Consider the following 24,229-nt stretch of genomic DNA (forward strand, 5'->3'; position numbering starts at 1 on the left):
ACAGACAGGTGAGACAGAGACTCCCCCTGTACCAAACACTCCTCCCACTGCCACAGGAGCAGCACGCACCTTCCCTGCTGCATTGGGGTGAGCGTCACGCGCCAGCAGCAGTTCTGCTACATCCACCTTCCCGTACTTGGCTGCAACGTGGAGAGGGGTAAATCCTTTCTGAGGAGAAAGGCAGCACATCACAGGGTGCACAGGGGTGAGGAGGAGAGCACTGGTGCATGCTGCAGCACAGGACAGTGACAGGGACACTGTGCCACCAGCCTGCCTGGCCTTGGCCCAGCTGGGTCACGCATTCAGTGGCCACAGCAGCCCACCTTGGTCATGCAGGTCTGGGAGGCTCCCTTCTGCAGCAGGGCCAGGGCCGTGTCCACATGCCCCTCTCTGGAGGCGATGTGCAGGGGCGTGTGCCCCGCTGTCGTAGCCAGGTTGGGGTTGGCGTTGTTCTCCAGAAGGAGCTGGACCATGCTGGTGTGGCCAATGCGTGCGGCACAGTGCAGAGGAGTCTGGTCATCCTGCGAGGGAGGCAGAGAAGCTGTTTGGGCAGATCTAGACCAGTCCCTTGCTTGTCAAGCCAAAGGGGCCCCAGCTCTGCTCCTGCTGTTGCACAGCTCCTGGCAGGCCAGCTTCTGCACAGGCAAGAGCAAAGAAACCAGCACCAGCTGTTCCCAGATCTGGACTATCACACAGGTTCTCTGTACCCACCTTGGCCTTGGCGTTGACTTTGGCTTTGTTCTGCAGCAGGTATTTTGCCACATCCATGTGCCCAGCTCTGGCTGCCATGTGTAGGGGTGTCTCCACTTTCTGCACCAAGGACAGGATAAAGTGTCAAGGCCATAGGAGGGGATAGGCCTTCCGGCCACCATTCCTCTGGTCTGAGCGCAGGAGAGCAGTGCCCACAGCCTCTTCTGGCCCCTACCAGCTCCTCCTGCCAGCACAAAGTGGGGGCCACCAGGGATTGCTCAGGAGAGCAGAGAGAGCAGGACTCGGGCACCCCCCACCTCCTGATGGACCCCGCCATGCTGACTCCCCACAGCTCCAGCCAGCATGGGACTCACCACATTGGACACATTAGGAGAGGCTCCACGCTGCAGCAGGGTCTTGACGATGGGCAAGTGCCCCATGAAGGCAGCCACATGCAGGGGGGTCAGGCCAGACTGTAGAGAGAAAGGGGCCAGGAGCGAAGATGGGGTTGATGGCCTTGCCAACACATCTTCCTGCCCCCTCCTCCTCCTCCCCCTCCCCAGGGCACACTCCACCACAGAGGCAAACTCTGGGTGCCCAGCCTGGCCCTGACAGCCTGGCAGGTGCCTGACGGGATCACGGAGAGCTGCTGCCGGCCCTGCAGTCCCCTGCCCTGCAGGGAGTAAGCTGTGGGGAGATGCTGCCAGGCTCAATGGGTCCTGAGCTGCAAAGAGCTCTAAGCCACGATGAAGGAAGTGCCTGGGGACAAGCAGAAGCACCAGAACCACCTGCACAGGCAGCAGCAGGAGTGCTGCAGCTCACCTACCTCCGTGACGGCGTCGATGGAGGCACCCGTCTTCAGCAGCAGCTCCATCACCCGGATGTGGTTCTTCTTGCAAGCAATATGGAGGGGCGTGAAGCCATTCTGCGGATGGAGAGATGGAGTCATTTCTGAGAACACTCTCCCTCTCCCCCACTCCAGCCCTGCCTGCCCCTCCTCACTCACCAGGGCCCGGGAGTTGGGCTTGGCCCCCTTCTCCACCAGCAGCTTGGCCACGCGGTGGTGCCCGCAGTGCGCAGCCACGTGTAGCGGCGTTAGGTGGTCCAGGGTGATGTCATCGATCTCGGCGCTGTACTGCAGGAGCAGGCGCACGCAGTCCAGGTGGTCGCCCTGCGCTGCCATGTGGATCGGCGACAAGCCGTTCTGCAGCCGCGGAGCGGGGCATCAGGGCTGGGCCAGGGCAGGGACCGCGCAGTCCACCCAGCCCCTGCCTCACTCCCCTGGCCACAGCTCTGGGCCACAAGGGACGAGGTGTTCCCCGGGGTGCTACCAGAGAGGAGCCCCGAAATCCCTCGCCAAGACTTACAGGGGAGCAACGCCGAGCACTGGGCAGGGCCTGCAGCACTGCGGCCACAGCCGTCCCCAGGCCAAGCCCTTCCCAGGGCTGGTCCCTTTGAAGCATGCAGCCCTCAGGCAAAGGGCTCCAGCTAGGGCCAAGGAGGTCAGGAAGCTCCTTACGCCCTGGCAGGCCGAAAACTCAGCACCAGCCCAGCCACAGGTGACATGCAGCAACTGTGCACAGCTTGTTACCCCCCCGTGCTGCCCTGGCTCCTGGCACCAAGCACAAGCCCACAGTGACCTGCAGGTACCTTGGTTTTGGCTTGAATAGGAGCCCCATGGTCCAGCAGGATCTCGGCAATCCGCACGTGTCCATTGCGAGCTGCACAGTGGAGAGGGGTCAGCTCATCCTGGGGAGAGAGAAGGATTCACGGGCTCAGCCGTGGCCAAGGAAGCACAGGGCCACCCTCACCAGGAGCAAGAGGCACTTCGGACTTGTTTGCAAACTAAGGCAAAACTGAGCCTGCCCTCAGCTCCCGGGGCTCACCCACTGTAGTCATGCAGCCTCCTCTCGCCCCTGCATGCCCCAGCAAAAACCCTGGGCCATCCCCTTAGTGCACCAGGGACCTCCCCTCACACACCCAGCAAGATGCTCACAGGGTATGTGCAGCATGGCAGTGCTCCCTAGACGCAAGGAGCTCGGGGAGACTTGCTGTGATTCAGAGCGGTCTCACCTTGGTCCTTGTCTCTATCTGGGCCCCGCGGTCCAGCAGCAGCCGTACCATGATGATGTTGCCCCGGCGGGAGGCTATGTGCAGGGGAGTGATCCCGTTCTGACAGAAGGAACGGCAGTCTGTTAGAGGAAGCAACCCCTTCTCTTCCCCCCCGGGCTGCAAAGGAGGCAGGGAGTGAACACGGACAGAGGGCAGCGGAGAGCTAAATCCCTGCCCCCAGACGGTGGGGGAACAGCTCGTTTGATAGGGCTGGAGAGAGGGTGAGCACCTGCTCCTGCCTGCAGCTACGGGCTGCGGACAGGAGCTGCACAGAGCTCACAGGAAAGCGCCCGCTCATGGGTCTGGCTGCACCCATGGGATGGGAAGAGGTCAACTGCAGGGGCTGTAAGCTCTGCCCTGCAGTGTCAGCACCAGCTTTCCCTCAGCCTGGACACAAGGACCCAAGAGCTTCCAGGGGTGCATGGCTGCATCCAGCAGAGGGGAGGAGACAGGAGAAAAGGCCCACACGGATTACTGATGGCAGGTCCTGCTGTACTGCTGTACCCGTGTGGGAAGGAGGCACAGCATCCTCCCTGGCGCTGGGGCAGTACCAGTCCCAGTGGCCTTCCCACTTTGCACTCACCTGGGGTGTGAAGTTGACACTGGCTCCACGGTTCAGCAGTAATTGGGCCACACTGAGATTCTCATAGTGGGCTGCAATGTGCAAGGGGGTAAATCCAGTCTAGGGGAAAGAAGGAGGGATCAGCCCAGCCAGACACATGCTCCCTGCTGAAAGGACGAATAAATACAGCATACCAAGCTGCTGTTCTCCCTGGGGATGTGGGAAAGCTCCCAGAGACAGGATGGGAAAGCCACACACCTTGGAGAGGACATCAGCATTGGGGTCATTCTGCAGCAGGACGGCAGCTGTGCGAGTGTCGTCGTTGCGGGCTGCAATGTGCAGGGCGGGCAGGCGGACCTTACCCTTTGTCCCATAGTTGATAAGGTGAGCAACCACGTTCTCATGCCCTTGCTGCAGAGCCACAGCGAGGGGCGTAAAGCCATCCTGCCAAGGAGAGGCAGGTGAGAGGGGGAGAGCCAAGGACCGTGGCAGCATATGGCACACCCAACAGCAGCCCCAACGAGCAGGGCCCTAGGGTCCTCCCCAGGGATCTCACCTCTGTGGCTACATTCTGGTTGGCTCCATTTTCCAGCAAGAACTTAACAACTTCCAGGTGGTTTTCCTGCGCTGCCATGTAGAGGGGCGTGAAGCCTTTCTGCAAACACAGGGACATGCACATCAACACAACTCCTCCTCGAGTTTCTCAAGCTCCTTGCAGACCCACACCCCATCAACACCCACATCCCCAGCTCATCGAACTGGGGCTAAAGCACACGCAGTGTGGGTGGGAAAAAGGAAGAAACTGGCAACAGTGGAGTAATAGAGAGCTGGAACCCCAGGCTCCCCACATCCAGAAGGAACCAGGGGATGCTTCACAGCATGTCCACCCAGGAGGCATGGCCTTCCACTCACTGCCACTACCTCCCTTGCTTCAGGGACATTTCTCCCATCAGGCAAAAGCTGAAGAGCTTGCAGCCCCACCAGGCCCAAGAAAGAGAGAATGAAGGCGGCACAGTGTACAGAGCTGCAGGGGTTGCTGGACACCTCACTGCTGTACCAGGGAGGCATTGGCCACAAGTCCTCCCAGCTGAGTTCAGCACGCTTCTGCGGTGTCTCCCTCAGCAGACACCATGCTGGTCTCCCCCCATCCCTCAAGACTCCTTCCCCACCACTCACAAACTCATCTTCTTTCAGAAGTCTGGCAGAGCAGTCCTTGCCCCTGAACAGGACTGGAGAGAAACTGGAAAAGGCTGCTGAAATGTCCACGCTGGGCTCAGTTCCCATCATGGGGACACCACCACCATGCATGTCAGGTGCTTTTCCCACCCCAGCCCACGTCACTCTACCTGTGACTGTGCATTGACGTTGGCCCCATAGTTCACCAGTTCCCGGACCACGTCCAGTTGTCCAGCCAGGGCAGCAATGTGCAGGGCTGTGTTTCCCTTCTGAAAGACACCACGGGGCAGCACTCAGGGGCTGGAGCAGCCCAGGATGCCAGGGAAAGATGGGCCTGACACGTGCTAACACACGTGCAAACAGAGCAGCTGGCCAGCGGAAGCCTGTGGGGCCATGCAGCCCTTGTTCCATGCCTCATCCCTGCTGCAGACCAGGCAGCTGCCCTTCATATTTGCTGGCCAGCAAAGAGAGTGATTTCATCTTCCCCATGAAGTTACTGGCAGCAGAAGCATTGTCAGGCTCTGTGTATTTCCAGCACTGAGAGATGAGGAGGGGAGGGAGAATGGGGGAGCTGAGCTGGCAGTCTTCAGGCAAAACTGCAGTGTGTGCCCTGGTAGCCAAGGCATCCCAGCAGAGCGAAGGGATGATAAACAGGCTGGAAAATGCAGACACAGGCTCTTCCAACTTGTGCCTTTGGGTGGTATGGCAGAACGCCAGACTCTGCTCTGCGCCCTGAGCCCTGCCAGAGCACTGGGGAGGTGGCAAGCCAGGCCCCCTCCTGCTCTCACAGCCCTTCAGATGGTGCTGGAGGCTGCTCATTTGTCAGCCCTGCTTGCCTGCACCCTTGTCTTGCTTGTCACGGAGCAAGAACCACACCCCGCCGTGGTGATGCAAGAGGAGGACGATATGTTATTTACGGAGCACCACAGCTCTCCAGGCCCCAGCCCAGCAGCACTGCCACCAGCACAGCCTTTCCAGGGGCTGAAAGCAAACAGCGTGATTCATTGCTCAGCTACTGCTGCTGTGTCTGGCAGCGCTGGCAGGGTGCGGAGTTGTGACTAATGTGACCAGACTCCCTTGTCCTCACCTTGGTCGTTGTCTCCAAAACGATCTCCTTGTGCAGCAGCTCCACCACCATTTTCACATGGCCCTCCTTGGAGGCCAGGTGCAAGGCGTTCAGCCCATTCTGGAGGGAGCAAAGGTGAGAGAGGGGCATTAGTCACCCGCTGGGGCTGGGGCTCTCCGGGGAACCCCCTGCTCTGTGCAGACGTGACTGTGGGCACTTAGCCCACGCTGGAGAAAGTCCGGGCTGGTGGGAGCAGGAGCCGCTGCCATGCCCTTGAGCCCTGCACCGGCATCCAGCACGACAGCCATGGTTAGTGCACGCTGCCAGGGCAACTGCATGCAGCTGGATGCTGAGGTGCTGACCAGTGCTGGAGGTGTCTCCATGAGCAAAATGTGCGGCCCCCATAGACAATTTCCTATGGATGGGTGGCACCACAGCTCCGTGTGTGTGCGTTCGGCTCCACAGGCAGTTTCAATCCTTCCTGCTCATGACACCCCCAGTGTCAACTCCTGTCTTTGCTCAAGTGACTTTCCTTGGGGTGCCCCCCCCCCCCCAATCGCCAGTCTGCAGTCTGGATTTTCAGACCTAAAGCACAGAGCTGAGCTTTGTGTATGGCCCAGGGTGAGGATGCATCACAGCTGCTGTATAAATGCACATACAAACCTTAAACTTTAATGTTTACACTGACAGAGGTGCAGTGAGAAGCTCTGCCTGGGACAATGATTTTATCAAGCAGCAGCCAAATTTAATTCACAACAGTTCAGGAGCTTCCAGTCCAGCAGCTGGCTTCTTCCTGGACTGACCATCAACAGCCCCATCCTACAGCCCAGGCTCAGCAGAGGGTCAGCTTCACTCCCTCAGAGTTCAGCTGCAGAAAAGAGTGCAGAGAAAGTGCTGACTGTGCTACCGCTAAGCTCTACCAGTTCCAGGAAGCTGAAGAGACTTCTCAGGAACATCTCTGCAAGTGCCCCAGTTTAGCTTGCCTTTTTCCTCCGATGGAATCTGAGCACTAGGAGCACAGGGCTGGCCAGTGCCCTTTTAGCATCCCTGGGCTGTCAGATGGAGGTGTCAGGCCAGTCAGCACCCTAGAGGCTGCTAATAGAGCTTCTGCTCTGTTATTTCTGACACTTTATTCTGCTTCCCAGACGTGAACAAAGGGGCTGGGATATTCGCTGGCAAAGAGGTTAAATACTTGCAGGCAATTTCAGATGTCACTCTTTCTCCATAAGGCAAACTTCCGTCGTCCCTCACTTCTCCCAGGTGGATGCACTATGTTTACTCACCCCTACGCAATGCTGCCACATGGCAGAGAGATGCCAGCTCCTCGGGAGCACACAATCCTGCCCAAGTACTCCACCTCCCAACCATCTGTTTCGGCTCCTGTGGAGTACTGGAAGGTCACTTCACAGAATTGCTTCATCTCCACCTGAATATAGGCTGGGAAGCAGAAAATGCCCAGGAAGGCTCCAGCTCCAGCCCTCAACACTCCAGTTAAACTCAGAACAGCTTCAGGAGTGTTATCATACTGGAAAAAGGCTTTCCACCCTCTCTTACTCAAAACACCAGCTATCCAGGATCATAGTTGAGAGTCATAGATTCTTTTGCTCAACTCTGATTACAGCACGAAGAACACCTAAAAATTCACAGGCTTCCTCAGCATATCAACTCCAAAGTCCCCTAGAGCTTCGAGCACAAAAGGCCTGCTTCCAAGGGAAAATGAAGTGGGAATGCTGCAATATTCACAGACCAGAGCCACTGAAAGGAAACACTTCTCAGCCAGGCCTGGCTACACTGAGCCCATTGCCTTGGTCAAGCCCAGCTTCTTTGGCTAAGACACACCTGCACAACCCCATACAGATGGTCACTGACACCCTTACCTTCGTGAGCTCACAAGTTGGATACGTGGTCACAGACATACAAGATTTTTCCTGGTTACACTCATGCAACAAACACCTGGAGTGCAAGACCACAGATGCTCCGTTGCTCTCCTCAACACATACGCCCTTTTACGCAAGGGATTCATAAATAACCTTTTGAATGCTGAAAACCTGTGAGCAATCATTATTCTCTGCCTTTACAGCAATAAGAGCAATGTTTGCAGAAGATTGTTTCCCAGCGGCCCATCGATATTTCTGCTCCAGGAACAATACAGGCTGTTTTGCTCATTTGCTTTGGCTTGACAGCTCATCTGACCCAAAACTGCCACAGGATGTGCTTAATTTGAAAGGTGCTGTGTTCTCCTCACTAAGCGCTGCAAATGCTTCCCAGAAATCCCAGTTGCTGGCTGTCAATAGGACAAACGCAGTCCTACAGAAAAACACAAAAGGTGGGACTTCACACTTAGCCTGTACCAAGACAGACTGTGACTGGCCACCCCAGAGACTATCTCCTGGCACCCGTGTGCTAGCACAGCGCTGCTCCGGGCTGGGGAGGGTCCTGGCAGCAAGGCACACATCCTCAGGCCTCCAGCTCTTCATGGGTGTCATGGGAGCACACAGGAATTCGAAACACGAGTGAGGTGGATGATGAAGACGCTGATGCAGATGGCAGTAATGAAGGGGATGAAATCGGTGGGATGAAGATCAGATGGCATGTCAAGGTCTCTGCACTTGAGTAAGAATACAGGGCCTGTGGGATAGGTCTGACCACATATATCCCTCTTTATTTTATACAGGACATGTGAGGTTGGACCTTTCCCACGGGTCTGATATTCCTCAGAGGAAAACCCCAAAATGCCATCTAACCTCAGGGAGATGGCAGGAGCCAGTGCAAAGACGTCACTGAAAGAAGTGCCTTCCTCATACTGTTGTAGCCATGTGCTCCCTGTCAGGGTGTTAAATCCCCTCACCAGCACCAGAAATCTGACTTGAAACAAGACTCGCAGCCAGTCAGTGGAGACAGCTGATGACTGACCATCTCTCTGGAGGAGGAAGAAGTTCAAAGCCATCACCTCTACCTCGTGGCTGGGTGTCCCTGTTTCAGCTCTTTGCAGAGCCCTCTCCAGAACCATTCCTCTATACTAGAGCGGTACAGGAGCAGTGAACACAGAAATCCTCCCTCTGCTTTTAGGCTTGTCATAGGAAATGAGTGAACATCCGTGGCGTGCTCTGCTTGTGGAGTCTCCTGTCCCAAGGCATGGGCCAGCGTGACCAAACACAGCCCCACCCCTACTTTTGCCCCTCCAGACACCCACAGAAACTGGCAGGAGGAATTGTCGGAGCTGCCAGTGAACAGGCAAAGTAAGATTTTCCCTGCCAGGTTCCACTCCAGTCTCTGCACGGAGGACATACACGCATGTGCCACACATGGCAGCATCCCCAGTCCCTCCTGGAGAGGAGAGCAGCACAGACGTCAGCAGCAGGATCTCCCTGCTCCTTGTGACTTGCTTTCCCAGAGGTCTGGACGGGAGCAGTGGGTGCACTGAACACCTGTTTGCCTCTGCTCACTTGTAGCTAAGCACTTGGAAGCAGGAGCAGTGAGACTGCTTCCAGCAACTGGCCCGCTGCTGTGGCTCAATTACAGGGGATCTGCTCCCCCAAGAGAGAATAAGAGAGCAGCAGTTGGGTTTAACAACTGGCCCAAGTTCTGAAATGAAGCACAACAACTTGGAAGATCCTTCTGGGTGCAAGCACACAATCTGCTCAGTACTGAGTGCCAAGCCAAGTCCTGCAGCCCAGTGCTAAGAACATGTCACATGGCCTCTCCTCTTTTCAAATCCTGTACATCTCCAAAACGGCTATGGGGTTAGAGCCTCTAACCTACCAACCAGATCCAGGGGAAAAGCTCATCTTCAAAGGAGTCTGAAACTGAAAATTTTCTACCTTTCTCCCTGCAAGAGCCCTCTGATCTAAATCCCCTATGTCCCCACACAGCCCCAGAATAGAAGTCTTTGAGAGTATCTGAATGCTGATAATCAACTAATAATCCAGATAATACAGTAATGAACAAAATTAGCATCTCCTGAGCTTTCCCCAAGCCTCATCTAGTGTCCCAGAGAGGTGAATGCAAGCTGCAGTGTGCCCTGGGGGCCTGCAGAAGCCCAGCATCCCTGCATGGTACCATCAGTCAGAAAAGAAGGAGACAGTGACATCTCCAGGGGGGACCTGTCTGCAGTAACTGCACTGGCCACTGCAGTGCACAGATCAGTAGCTCTGAACCATGCTTGGTTTGGGGACTTGATACTGAACCGGGTGAATACACATTTATGCTACCTGCTGAGTCAGCCTGCCCAGCATCACTAATGCTCTGGAAAGCAGCCGACAGTGCAGTCTGTCTGTTCCCCCTGCTCAGCCCAAACCCCCTGAATCTCTTCCTACAGCACCTACCCCATTTCAGGCTGAGCTACTTGCCTTTGGCAGATACACAGATACAAAATGTTCTGTCGATTATGTGCAAACAGTTCCTCTGCGCCTGCAGCTCTCCTCTCCTGAGGCAGACCTGTCTCTGGTCTGGGCGAGGAGGGGTTCCACCTTCCCGGCCTCTCCCAAGCCACCAAGACTGGCATTTTGCAGACATTCCCTGCTTGGGTTAAGCTGCAGCTTCTGGGAATCTGAAAGCCTGAGCATTGCAGGCAAGGGGAATATCCCCAAGAGTGATTCCTGAGATGTTCCAGCCACTGTGCTTCATCTTCACAGCTATCTGCTCTGCCCTCTGATAAGCAGCTGAGCCTCTTCCATCTGTTCCAGCTCCTTGTTCACCCTAAAGGAGCCTCAGATCTCCCTCTCTGCTTACCTGTTAATGCCCTTTGCCATGCTCCAGGCAGTACTGCCAGGCTTCCCAGATCTTTATAGCTACTGCTGCCCTCCCTGCCCCAAAGACAACTGGTCCAGATCTGCCTTCTGGTCAGCTGTTTTCCTCCCAGCACAGAACCTGTTTCCAACCGGCTCACTGTAGAAGAATCCCCAGAAAGGAACCATGTCACCATCTGCCCTTCATGGCCTCTCTGAGCTCAATTCTGCTTAGGAGCTCCTGTGCCAGCTGCCTGGCACAGGCAGGGACAAGGGGCTGCAGGTTGCCTGGAGCCTGGCAGGGGGTGGTGCATGTCAGAGGAGGATGGGGTCTGCCAGGACACTCGACTCTGCACCCCAGGGATCCCCCTCCGCACTGGCAGTCACGGCTCCAAGCTCTGCCAGTGTGGCGTGCACCCCTCCTCTGCTGGGCACGCTGGAGCTCTGCAGACACACGCCTGGAGGCTGCACCGGCCTTTGCAGGGCAGATCACTCCAGGAAATCACCCCAGAAAATCACCCCCACCCGGCAGAGTTCCCATTGCACTCCACCTAAGCCAGCACCTCCTCTCTCCCACTCCCGGATTGGGAGCCAGGCACCTGAAGCACAGGAGGGGCGTGGGGTCAGGACAGGCAGCTTCTCCCACAAAGCTTTTAAACTGCCTCTGCCAGGCAACTTGTTACCAGTCACCTTACACTCTGCTCTGCTGCAGATGGACTGTGGGATCAGGGCAGGTGCTCCCGATCAGCTCAGCAGAGCAGAGCAAGTGAGCACCCATGGGAACCTCCCTGCCTCCATCCTACGGAGGGGTGCAAGGGGTGCGGTGCTGTCGCTGCGCCTGGGGGAGCCACCACAGGGCACATTTTCAGTGAACTAGAGATGGTATCAGAAGCCCTGTGGGTTCCACCTACCTGATTACAGGTGTTAATATCTACCCCATTCCTGAGGTGATCCAAGGCTTTGTCCAGATTCCCGGATCTTGCAGCTCTCAAGAAACTGGTTGCAGCATCAGCCTTGGGGAAAAAAAAGAAAAGCGTGAGACTCAGCGTGCCCCAGTTCTCTCCCATCACCAGCACAGGGCCAGCTCTTCCCTCGGTTGCAGAGAACATGGTTAGAGAGACCTGGCAGAAAAGGCGGAGGCCAGGCAGGTCAAGGTGGGAACTGCTGGGACAGACTGAAGTGCCCCAGATCAGACAGGAAGCTGGGCTGGGACCTGGACTTAGAGTGAAGAGCATCCAGATGACGGGGCAGGAGAGCCACGCGGGTCTGCAGCTCATCCCAGCACTGCGGGTGGGCTGAGGAGGAAGCTCTAAGGGGACTCCTGCAACCATGACAGACGCCCTTGGCCCAGGAGATGCCTCTGCATCCTGGCTGAGAGACTGCAGCGATGGACAACATCTAGACTGCAGCTGTGGTGAGCCCACCCCTGCTGCCCCCCAGAAACTGCTGGGCACCACAGCAGTGAGTGCGAGCACCAGCACCAGGGACAATGACCCCAGCTGAGCGCCCCACAGCCAGGAAAGTCGCATCTCTCTTTTCCAACAGAAACAAGGCAGTGCCTCCCTGCACCACAAAAACACAGCCACCACAGGCAAGGCACAGCAATACTTGAGCAACACTATTTAGCAGGGTAAGGCAGCAAATGAAGACCATGGGATGGCTCACCAGAAGCTGGAGTACAACAGGGTGGAAATGCAGTGATGTGGCTCTGTGAGGCTGGGACCTTGGACCAGTAATTACAGGCTGCTAGGTCCAGCCCAAAGGGCCTTCTGCAGCAGAGCTGTGGGACGTCCATGGCAATGATGCAGGACACACTCCTCTGCCTTCGGCTCCAATAGGAAAACAGAACCCTTTCCTGTACGACTCACGTTGGGACTGACCAGGGGATGTGCTACAAGAGCCAGTACTACAAGAGCCTACATCCTGCCATCACAGGCTATCCTGTAGTGCCCACAGCCTGGCTGTGAACACCCAAGATTAGGAAGCTCCTGGACAGGAGCTGGAAGCAGCACGGCCACAGAGGACACTGCTGAAGGCAGACCTAGGCAGGATGATGCACCACATGGGTTCAGGGCTCCTCTCTTCCCTCCTCTTTGCAGTCTCAGCCATTCAAACCTGGACTTCAGAGCAGCACAACTTGGCTGCCTCCTGCTGTCTTCCATCTGCCTCCCCAGCCCATCCTTTCTGGCTGACCCTCCTATGCCAGAGAAGCATAGCCACGTCCTGGGCCCACCGCTCTGCTACCACCTGCAGAAGGAAGGGCCACAGACAGGGTGTCCTGGCCCCTGCTGGGCTAGGCAGACCCTGCAGAACCCAGCCCTGGCTCCTGCAGCAGTGGTGGGTGCCACAGCCCCTTCTGGGGCAGCCCCGGGGCCAGAGGGACAGGTGACGGAGGGCAGCGCCGCCATGCCCAGCCCTGGTGTGCGGCCTCCGCGTGCAGGGGGGACACGTGCTGATCGCACGACCTCCTGTGCCAGCTGGCTCCACTTGTGCCACCTCAGAGGACAGTCCTGTCCATCTGGGAAGAGCCCCCAGATTCAGAGCAGAGCTGCCGGCTTTGTGGAGGGCTGTGAGCACAGAGGAGACACGACGTGGCGCCTCAGGGCTCTGCTCCTACAGGATGACCTACTGTAAAAGGCAGAAAGCAGCACCAGCACTGTGCTTAGAAACGCACGTTTGCGCACTGAGCCCTGCATGCTGCGTGGGGTCTAGCGAGGAAACACTGACAGCTTCAGGCAACAGGTTGAACGCAAAGCGCTTTTCCAACTCCAGACCCTGCGAGAAGCCTCTGCATCTCGGGTCAGATCGGTGACAGGGCAGCACCTCAGCTGTCCTGCCGGCATGCCAGCCACAGCACAGACCTTCGACAGCAACCCCTCGGGAAGTCAAAGCACAGCTCAGCCAGGCTCTCCCACCCATGGGACACGCATGGAGATTAAAACGGCAAAACTCTACAGGCTCCAGCAGCAAAGGGGCTCCCGAAGCCCCAGCACGCCCAGCAGCAGAGACTGCAGGCAGAAAGCAAGCGGAATAGCAAAGCAGAGGTCTCCGTGGGCACGAAGGAGAAATGCATTGTATACTCACAGCCACGTCTGGACCGGACCTGCCCTTTCGTGCTGCCATAGCCCGGCACTTCAGCTGAAACCTGAGCCTGGTGTCCCCTCTCTCCCTCCTTGGTTATCTACTCCCCAGGTTTGAGAGAGCCAGTAAGTTACATTGCATTCTGTCTAAAAATACAGGCTCCCTCCTCGCTCCAACGCAGACCCTGCAGGGATCGCCAGCCGCTAATGGAATTTGTTCATTTTCTCTCCATTATTGTGTCAGACAGGATATTTAATACCAAGCCGCCTCCGGAAAGCAGATGACTGCTGCCAAATGCAGGGAGCGGGTCAGAGCTGCAGGTACCACCTCAGAACAGCAGGGGAAGAGCAGCCCCACAGACATACCCAGGAGCCTGCACTTCACAGGTAATGCCTGCCACAGAGAAGGGTCGTGATTCCCTTCTGACCCTCTGGATGCTGGGGGCCGGGGCCTTGGAGAATGTGCTGAAGCTTGTGTGCTTCAGAGGCACTGCCCTTCTGCTCCCCATGCATAGAGGGATGCCCAACATGAGACACCAGCGGCCAGACACCACATGCATCCAGAGAAGGGGGAATTGCTCAGCTCAAATGGCAAAAGCAGAGGAAATAAATGTGCAGTCATATTGCCCTTCTGATGTCAATGCGCATGTTGGGACTGCCTACCTATCACTTGGGGCATTTGTTCACAACAGCTCGCTGTACTTTGGGGTGTCACAGAGATCAAGACAACACTAGATTAGCCAGGGAACAGACTGGGTCACTGCCATCTCCTCCATTTCAGCAAAAGGGAACAGTGACAGCAAGAAATGCATAGACCCATGGACACAAACAGATGTGCATATCTGAAAGATACACACACACATCCCCGTCAGCACCCCAACGTACCTAAACACAGACACACTGCACAGTTACCATCCACTGATAAGCACAAAGCGTGGCACGGGCATGCTACATGCACCTCCTGGTATTTGTGCACACACACACACACGTGCAGCCACTTGCTATCCGTGTGCCCCAGGATGTACAGCATCTGCTTCCAGATGCAGACTGCCTCTACCGGTTTTTCTTTCTTTGGAATCTGCAGTGTTTCAATTTTCCTTTGCCTTTCTATCAATTTATGAGGGAGGAGCTATTCCAGGGGAGAACATAAACTGCCTTACTTGCCATTGTGTACCTCTTGCACCCTTACACAGCTGCTAAGTCCTACACACAGGTGTCATGCTCCACAGACTGGTGGACATTCAAGCTGTGAAGTGTCAGGAGGCTGCTGACAGCAATTCCCCGAGGGAGAAGCCTCAGATCTGGAGTTTGCAAAGTGCTCCAAGACCTTCTAAAGTAAAAAGCATAGCACAGCACATCAGACTGTACTTCTGTCCTCCTCTTTCTTTTCTTTCAGGAAAAAGCTCCCCTTGTCTGCTGACAACCTGAATTTTTCCCTTTCGCTCTCCTGGCCCTAGTTAGCAGCTTCCTCTGTCGCTATTCACACGTGTCTCCCTGCCCTCACAGCCTTGCCCCACAAAGCATTCCTGTCCTAGCCCCTTCACCCCAATATGAGAAGCTTGGACCTGACAAGCCCATTGCACTGTAGCCGTGGCTAAGGCAGTAAGCAAAGGGGAAATTCTGCCAAAGCAGAGGCCCAGGCTGGATTTCAAGGGCTGCAGTCACAGGTTCAGTAATCATGCTGTGTCTTCTGGCCTCGGCTGGAGTCCTGCTCTAATCTCTTCTGGCAGTTGCTCTCGCTCCCACCCAGGGAGGAGTTCCCACCAGCTCCTTCTGCACATCACTGATAAAGGAAGGGAGGGTCTCACCATTGCCTCCTTCTGTGAAAGGTGGCCACATTTGTCAGGAGCCCACTGTACATGCTGCTAAATGCTGCATGTAGATGATTCCCAAGTGCAAATGAATTCAGGGACTTGTGCTGATCTCACAGTGTTTTCTGGGACACAAAGACAGGCAAGAAGCAAGTCACCACACTGCTCCAGACTGGCAAAAGGCATGCATGCATCCTGTCTGCCCACTTGTCTCTTCTGTCTGCAGGTCTGCTGGAGCAATGAGGCAGCCTGAGCAGGGACTGCAACTCCTTCATTGTTTACATGGCACCTGGAATGAGGAAGGGCTGAGCTGGCTTCTTGCTGAGAAGTTCCAGAGCAGCTGGGACCCCTTCCCTGCAAGGATGCGCACACAGGCTTGTGGGACTGCCTGGGAACACGTCCTGCTATGGACAGGGCCAAAGATGCCAAGAGAAAGGGACTGGGTGCCGTTTCCAACACATCTCTGAGTCCAGCAGTCCCTGGAGAGCCGCCCTGCCCATGCTGCACAACCACCAGGACACGGTACAGGCAGGTGAGGGGTGGTGCACCTGGGCAGAGGCTGCCAGCATCCACTAGACATTCTGCCTGCAGAAACAAATTGCTTTGACACCTGAAAGCAGCTGATTCCCTGCTCCATCGGAAGAGCCGCAAGGACTAGCTACAGAGAGGGAAGAAAGGGGGAGCTTGCAGTCACTGGGTTGTTTTTTTTTTAAATGTATTTTCTTCACTGTCTACCCAGAGGTATCCCGTTCCCAGAGTCTCAATTCTCAGTCACATCATCCAGCCCCAGCCCTTCCCCTTCCTCAAACTCTGCAGCGTATCTTCAGAGTCTTTGGTCCACTGAAGAACAGTGCTGCTCTTACACCAGAGAAGAGGAATTGCAATGCAGACTTTCAAATAACAAATTACTTCCTGTACCCTGGGGATCAAAGCGCTCTCTGCCAAATGGCAGCCAGACCCAGTGGCCAGAAGTTTGGGTCTGCTCTGCTGCTGAGCCATGCAGCTGATGCCTGCCTGGGAAGAGAGGGAAGCTGGTGGTATGGCACATTTGCCTTAGTCCCTGCATGTAGGATGCAGACCAGGCCCATGGTACACTGTCCTTGGGGCAGGCACCCTCATGCCACTTGTTCAGTTTTGTTTCTTCCAGGACTAGCTACTGGAGAACATTGCCAGTGAGGAGCAGCAGGCTTTGCTGCGTGAAAAGCCTCCAATGGCTATAGCTTCCTGTAGCAAAGATCTTGAAAACAATTACACCCAATTACAGCACTACACAGGTTTCTTGCTGTCTCATGAGTTTTGCCACTAATGATAACTCTGCATCTTCAAACTCTTCTGTGTGCTTTGGAGCCATATGCTCCTTCCAGCAAGGAGCTTAGCAGCTCCTGCTCTGCACACTACAGGCATCTCTGCAGCTCCGCTGTTCTAACACTCTCAAAACCCCTTATCGGGTGCAGCATGTGCCACCCTTTCTCTGGGATGCATTAGAAGCAAAGTCAGCTGAGGCATCTTGCAAGCTGGGATGTGGAAGCTGTGTGAACAGCAGAGAAACAGCAACAGGAGGGCCACAGCCCCTTCCAAGAGCCAAGTGCTGCTGCTAAGGGGAAGGCACAATTTTACCAGTGGCCCCATTTACCTGGGGGAGCCAGCAGCGACTTTCAGCCCTGCCCAGCAGACACACTTCCTCCTGTACTGGCCAGTCTGCCAGTGGACAAGGGAAAATAGAGTCAGATGGACAGGGGTTCATGGAGCAGAGGACAGAGGACGTCCAGCAAGGAAACCCCTGGCAGGCTGAGCAGCACACAGTCAGCCCAGCAGTCAAGGAGCCCCGGGACCGGCAGTGAGATGCAAACCTGAATCCTGACACTAAAGCCGTGTATCACTATGGGTATCCTACCTAGACAGTGTGGAAAGGTCCAACTTATGTCTAGGAGGTCATCCAGGCACTTCCAGTTGCTAGTGCAAGGGTGCTGGAACCTAAGGTCAGCGCTGCCAGCTGGGGAGGCAGTGGAATAAACCTTGCAACTGCCCTTGACATTTACCTTGACATTTCTTTGCTCATGTGGGCTTGTGTCCAGTAGTGGGCATGATCCTCACCTTTGAGGCACTGTTTCCAGTGGAGACAGCAAAACCTTACATCAGTGTAGTGGTTTACAAGCAATTGCCCAGTCTAGGGTTTTCTCTGGAGACAGAGCTCATTTGGACCTTCCTGCCTCGCAGATATCAAGTGCCCAGGTCTGCAGGTGATAATCTGGAGCCTTTCTCAACAGATGAGAAGAATATGTCAGTCCTGGAAACACACTAAAACAGCTGCTAAGATTAAGAGCAGTTAAACGTGGCACCTAAAGTCTCTCTGAGATGATCAGGAAAGATCAGGAAAATTGAATCAGACATTCAACTCAAAATGCCCAGAAACAGGAATCACACTGTCCGCCTTACAGAAACTTTCTCTCCTATCAGTATTCACAGAAACTTGGCAATCTCGGTGGTCCTCACAGTGGAAGCAAAACCTACTGGCAGGTTTCTGCTTTCTGAGTAGAAGACAGCATTCAGCATCTCCAGAGAGACCACAGTAGCAAATCCTCAGGTGGGCAGCCAGCAGAGCCTGGAGAACAGGCTACCAGGCACATACTGCAAACCCAGATGAAAGAGAAAAGCAAAAGTATTGGGAAAATTCATCAGATAAAGGATAAATCCATATGCCCAAATTCTAGTCTCTCATCATCCTCATCCCTGTCCACGTGATTTAAGACAGATAAATCCATATGCCCAAATTCTATTCTCTAACGCTTCTCATCTTTGCCCATATGATTTAGGACAGGTCCATAGAACTTAATAGGACTGATGAGAGTCAAGGCACAAGAGGTCATCTCTGGAAGGCATCTGCCAAGCAAGTTTGTTCTCATTTCATGCACCAGTCCAAGTAGAGACTTCACACTAGCCCCAGGCCTCCCCAAAGCATGTACCACAGAGGCCAGTGACTTGAATGTCCGGCAGAGATCCCCAGACCATTCTGCAGCAGGTGAATTGAAGCATGCAGGAAATGAAAGATCTGCTCATGTTCCTGTGGCAAGGGGCTGTTAGAGCTGGAGGAGAACTCGGCACAACTGGCAGACAAAAGATCCCAAAGCAAAAGGAGGAGGGTCCCTGGAAGGTGTGTGGGAAGGGAGGCCACTTGTCAATTAGCATCCTGAAAGTACTGAAGAGGGGGCACCAGACTGGCCCCTCCATCATGCCTAATCCCCCATCATTACATAATCATGAGAAACTAGCTTTCAGAAAGCCCATTGTTATACGCTCTTAACAGGAGAGGCAGTGCTGGACTTTTGCTGGTGGTGCAGTTCAGGGCCAAGGTTAACTCGGTCCCTGCTGAACACATTCAGATACAGACAGCTTCTGAGTTGCCATTTGGCTCCTTTCTTCCCCCCTTACAGGTCTCTTTTGCTAGATGTTGAAGCTGGAACAGGTTCAGGACTGGGCGGAGGGTGGATATCAGAAACAGCTTAATCTGCATGGAGCGAGGACTTAGGAGCTGCCTCAACACAGCAGACTGATCCTTCTGATAGGGGTCCCCTGGTGCTACACTCCACAGCTCTACAAAAGTCTGCCTCTTTCAGTTCCCACCTACTAATAATAAATTTTCTGAGTAGTAGCATCAAGATCTTGTTCTGTCATTTGCAAACCATCACTTCCCCAATGAAGTACTGTGCCAGGTCCAGCAGCAATGAGTGGAGAGAGGAACAGGGATCTGGAGATAAGGACATTGTTCTTTTCCCACAGAGCCAAAGCAAGGCAAGAATTAACACAGCTACTGCTCCTGTCAGCTGAGGCCATGGACACCCAGGGGAAAGCTGTCACTCTCCTTTGATGTTAGCAGAAGACTCTGCTCTCTACATATCCTGAAAAAGAAAAGCTATTTTTACCTTACCAGAAAATATATAGACTGCAACTGAAGACAACACATGAGAGCTTTTTGCTCAGGCGCTACACCTCTCCTAACAATGTAACTGGGTTTACAGCTGCTGAGAGATGCAGCAGCACTTAACTGTTTTTTATCTCCTACTTTCGTAATGCACTTCCTTGGACCATGACATGGCTCAGGCAGGCATGGGCAGTGAACAGTGGGGAGCTGAGAGGACTCTAGCAGGTTGCCAGTGCAAGGGGGAAATCAGAGACATGGTCTGAGCCCACTCGATGAGAGCCAGGGACTGAGGCACACCTTGCAGAGCAGCCTCCAGCCTGCTCTGGGCTCCAGCAGTGCCCTTGCACTCAGGAGATGTGCTGGAGTCCAGACCGTGCCATCAGGTCTGCCCCAGCACCTTGTGGAGAAACTTCCTTCTCTTTTCTAGTGGTCCTTACAAACTGCTCCTCATTTCTGCAGTCTGTTCTGACTCATTCTTCACCTCTGCTTCAGCGAGGCTAGTCCACACCTGCTTTGGCTGCCTGCATGAGCCAGGGCGCAGAGAAGGGGGCTTTCTGCATGCTGCGAGGAGTCGCAGCACAGCCCCTGTGCTGTGGCTGCAACAGATTGATGGCTAGCAGCCTTCAGCCAGGCTGACCTGGCCAGCGCTCGGGGTACAGCCTCCAGAAGCCATGCAGGGACGAAAGCATTGACAGGAAAGCACCTGAAGTACAGGCCTGGCAATATATCTCTGCCAGCTGATCCCTGGTGAGGGCATGCGAGCAAAGCCATAGCAGCACAGCCACCTGCTCCTCAGCAGAGCTAGTGCAGCACTGTGCCTAGAAAGAAACGTCATCCTATGCACCTGTCCCAGAGCTTCAGGTGGGTAAAATAAGAAAGGTGACAGCACAGAAATCAACCATTACAATAGTGAAAAAACCCCAACACTTGGGGGTACCTTCCTTCTGCCAATGAAGCAGTGGTGAGGGGGATGAGGCAAGTACAGCACAGAGGGACCTAGCCAGTCTGAATTCAACACCAGTCTCTGCCACTGGCTTCCAGCATGGCCTTAGGCAAGTTCTCAATGACCTAAGAAGGGCAGAAAACCTTTTCTGCCATTCTGTGGTCCATTTAGTGGCAATCTTTTGGGGACAAGGGCCATTTTCACTGGACCAGACAAGTCCATGTTACTGGCCAAGATATACCTAAACTCCAGTGTGCAAACCAACACCCTGAGAACTGATCTGATCCATCTCCCCCTAGTGCTGGCCAGCAAGCCCCTTACCATGCCCACGTACTCACCCTCAAGTAATGCAGGTATGGCATTGCTGCAGGAGAAAGTCAGCTCACCCTGGATAGCCAGGGTCCGCAGCTCTGACCAGCTCACTTACACTGAATGTTGCAGCCAAACCAAGTGTGAGCAGCCAGTCTGGAACAGGTTTATCAGCAGCAGGACTGCACCCTATCACCACTCACACGTGCCTGCTTGCATGGGGAGGCTCCTGCCTGGAGTCTGGAGATTACAGGTTGTCCCGTATCAGGGGCCTGGGGAGAGCTGCCAGGCTGGACACGAAGTGTTTAGTGCCTGAGGTGCACTTCATAAACATATCTGTGAGCTGTAAACAGGGAGGAGCCCACACACGTGAACCCTGCTCTTCAAACAGTACAAGGGAAGATGGAACTTCAGAAATACAAAGCAAAACGAAACAGCTCTGTGGCCAGAACCACACTGTCTCTTTGTGCTGCACAAAGCAGGCTGGGCCAGAGGCAGTTAGCAGAAGACCCCAGATTGTTCACTGGTCTCTGCAGACCTTGGCTGGGCACAGTCCCAAATGAAGGACACCGAGATGGAACTGAAGTGGCAAATGAGGTCTAGTGACAGCAGCTCCAGGCCCTTTGTAGGGCCTGGAACCTACTGCAATACAATGAACGCGCCCCTTCCCCCCTTCTACCTGCACAGCAGACTCCTGCTCCAGCATCCCTTCAGGAGATCCTTGCTTGCAGCAAGAAGGCAAGGGGTCCACAGTGGTTGGTGCATGCCCTCTCTGAAAGACACGCAAGGGAGTCACACCGATTGTTCAAAGGAACAGACCTCCTGGAGACCACTCCCATCCCACCCTCTCCTCGTGCTCTGGCTCAAGGTGACACGTGCTGAGCGACGCTGGCTGGCAGGAGGCAAACTCTGCTGGTGCTTTGCTAACCCCACCTTGGATCCAGATGCTGCTCTGGGGCCATCTTGACAAAGCACTGGGGCACTGAAGGGGAGCCACACAGCTTGGTTTCTATTTCTAGCTACCATTCAGCTGGCCCTTTTTGCCAGTTCCAGGTTTTGGAGGGCCAAGACACTTTCTCCCATGCACTGGGGCCAAACCAGTGAATGCAAGCCCATGAGGTGATCACACCTGGAAAGGCCTGGACAGCATACAGATAAATATGGCTTCTGACACTTGCAGCTTCAGGGAGAAAAAAAACAACAGCTCTGACAGCTGTATCTCCCTAGGGACTTCCTATGAAACAGTCCAGCCCACCACTGTGAAAACTTCTATCAGATGAGAGGCAGGAAAAGCAGATCAAGAGAACCTGTTAAGATGGAAAAATGCTTTGCATTACACAGAAATTAAGATTTTTTACACTGATCAAAGGCCACGTTGAAGCATTAGAGCAAAGTGGAGTCCTTACCTCAGTCTAAGGAAAACACCTGCCCCTTGTCCAGCGCCATTCAGCACGTCTCTGGAAGTCTGGGATCCCTCTGGTATTTGAGTTGTAATAGACTCCTCTCAAGTTCAGGTAGAGCTCAAATGTTAATTGTCAAAAGGATGGGCACTGCAACTGCTGGCTGGAACACTACATTTGCTCTAGAAACTGTTGCTGCTCTGAACCTACAGAGCAAAATCATCAGTGTCTCAGATCCTTTTTTCCCCCCCCTGCATAACTGCATGTCATGAATGCAAATACCAGTCCTCTGCACCCTGAAGGCAGGACCTCACCAGACAGATTATGAGCCTATTCAAAGTTGCTGCCTCAGCATAATGCAAACTTTCTCCAGGTCCTGCAGCCACCAGGATAACACACACTTGACCAAACCCTAGAAACAAGATCTCTGCCCTCCAATCTATTTGGGGTTACGTCCAACCACACCTCAGGGAAAAGCAGTGTAGAAGTTCCCCATGAGATTGCTCCACCTGTTTGCTGAATGGGTCCTGTCCCCCCACCCCCCACCCCTTCTATCACAGCAGCTCTCTCAGGCTGGGACTACGATTTAGCTTTGATTTGTGCAGCCTCTGGCACCAGTGAGCACCAGCAGCGGTGACTTCCACAAACCCATTACAGGCAAACTCTGGGATGGGATAATCTCTCTTCAGTGATGCCTTGTCCTCCCCGTGAGGGTGGAGAGGTGAGCCCTGCACAGTGCATGTGGCGCTCACCGTTTGTCTCCAGCCCAGGATTCCCCCATGCATGTGGCAGGCCAACAGCCACAGCATGGCTGAGGGAGGGAAACCCCGGGACGGTGTGTAAAGCAGGAAATAGCTGCGGTTACTGTGGGGTACTGCAAGGGTAACCACAGGGTGCTTTGGCACATGCCTACGGGCCACGTGGTGAGCGGTAAGGAATTGCCCCAGGTCCCCACCACTGAGGTAGAGCCTTTCTGCGACCGTGAGAAAGGAGAAAAGTGCCTAAATTCAAGAGCCCCTGAGAGGGACATTTGCAGGTCAGAGCTCCTCTGAGGGACAGAGAAACTTTACCACCAGACACAGTCCTGGCAAGTCTGGCCAAGCCACAAAGCCCTTGCGCCTGCACTGAGACCTGGAGTTTTGCCTGCAAACAGCCCTCCAGCAACTTCTCCATACCTCCGAGGAGGTGCTTGGAAACAGCAAGAGCAGCTCAGGTCACTGAGGTACCCCAGGCTATCCATGACATCCACATGGGCTGGCAGGTACTGCGGCAGACCCATGGACCAGCAGCTGAGGCAGATGGGCATATCACAGGGCACTAGATTATTTGTCTTGGGGCAACTGTATGGAGCTCACAGGGTTAACTCCACTATCAGTCTCATTTCTTAGCTCTAGAAGTGAAGATGATTGCAGAGCATGAGTGAACAGGTCCTGTGAGGTAGCAGGTAGTGCCTGCTTCCTCCCTTCCCTGAAGAAGAGGGAGAACAGAGCACTTTGCCTTGAAGTATGTAGTGCAATAATAACCCTTTCTTTCCTTGGCTGGTTGTGGAGCTGGTGCAGGCTCCATCTCTAAGGGAAGTGGTTCTTCGATATATTAATTGCTGTCCCTTGTTAATCGTATTTTTCTGAACACTTCCAGATGATCCCTCTACTAGGTCTCATTCACCCATTACCACCTCACCTGAGGCATCTCTGAAGTTCCCCCTATCTAGCTGCAGACAGGTGAGTTACATGTATCAGTGCTGCAAACTAATACCCTAGAGCAGCTTGCTGTACTAGCAGTTTGTCACCGTTATCTTGCCTGTTATACCTAACAGTAACATCTTTGACATGCGTGGCTTGCAGTTCTTGAGAAACTAACAGTATGGACACAATCCTGTCTGAGAAGTCAGAGCCTGGGAGACCTTGAAAAATGACAAATACAGCTATAACAAATGAATAGCTCTTAATCTCAAGAGCTCTTTCCATTTCCATGAAAACACCTCAAAATACTAAGGTCTCAGGCAGTTCCTTAACAATCACCTGTTTCCAGACCATGAACTGAGATTGGCTGGTTTACTCATTCCCCAAGATTTTATACTGTGTCCTCTCTTTAGTGACATCTGAGCATATTAATGTCCCCTGAAAAGCCTTGGAAATTGTACAGGTCAGTGTCATACTGCACCTACAAAAGCTAACACAGAGTTAAATTGGAGCTCTGCAAAGGGAAATGATTTACAATGGACGTAACAGGAATACTCTCTAAGAAAGAGCAAACTCATGTTGAGAAAAAGTGGCCAGGAGACACAGTGAACAATATTCCCACTTAGGCCACTGTGCACCGCTGTGGGCTTCAGGGGATTTTTGCAAACCAGGGTTACAAGTATTGTCTTAAGTGCTGTTCCCTGGATGCTGTAATATCCATCATATCCACAGGAAAAATAATTTCTCCCTCC

General features: G+C 54.2%; 1 protein-coding gene across 14 annotated transcripts in view; it reads right to left on the reverse strand.

The window, feature by feature from the left end:
• The window catches only part of ANK1 (ankyrin 1), a 68,309-nt gene that overhangs the window by 19,023 nt on the left and 25,057 nt on the right, over positions 1-24,229 (reverse strand). For 7 of the 14 annotated variants that reach the window (XM_026862985.1, XM_026862981.1, XM_026862982.1 and 4 more), the window contains exons 2-16: positions 21,075-21,167; positions 11,245-11,346; positions 5,628-5,726; positions 4,711-4,809; positions 3,921-4,019; positions 3,623-3,808; positions 3,386-3,484; positions 2,764-2,862; positions 2,341-2,439; positions 1,697-1,894; positions 1,517-1,615; positions 1,065-1,163; positions 712-810; positions 324-521; positions 70-168 (exon numbers count right to left, since the gene is read on the reverse strand). In XM_026862985.1, the coding sequence (XP_026718786.1) occupies positions 70-168; positions 324-521; positions 712-810; positions 1,065-1,163; positions 1,517-1,615; positions 1,697-1,894; positions 2,341-2,439; positions 2,764-2,862; positions 3,386-3,484; positions 3,623-3,808; positions 3,921-4,019; positions 4,711-4,809; positions 5,628-5,726; positions 11,245-11,346; positions 21,075-21,167 (1,767 nt within the window). Of the gene's footprint in view, positions 1-69; positions 169-323; positions 522-711; positions 811-1,064; positions 1,164-1,516; positions 1,616-1,696; positions 1,895-2,340; positions 2,440-2,763; positions 2,863-3,385; positions 3,485-3,622; positions 3,809-3,920; positions 4,020-4,710; positions 4,810-5,627; positions 5,727-11,244; positions 11,347-13,417; positions 13,521-20,424; positions 20,534-21,074; positions 21,168-24,229 lie in introns of those variants that run through there. The other 7 variants (XM_026862988.1, XM_026862986.1, XM_026862984.1 and 4 more) reach the window with 3 other exon arrangements.

This window comes from Athene cunicularia, assembly GCF_003259725.1.
Source record: "Athene cunicularia isolate RWA chromosome 22 unlocalized genomic scaffold, athCun1 chr22_part1, whole genome shotgun sequence".
NCBI classification, from domain to species: domain Eukaryota; kingdom Metazoa; phylum Chordata; class Aves; order Strigiformes; family Strigidae; genus Athene; species Athene cunicularia.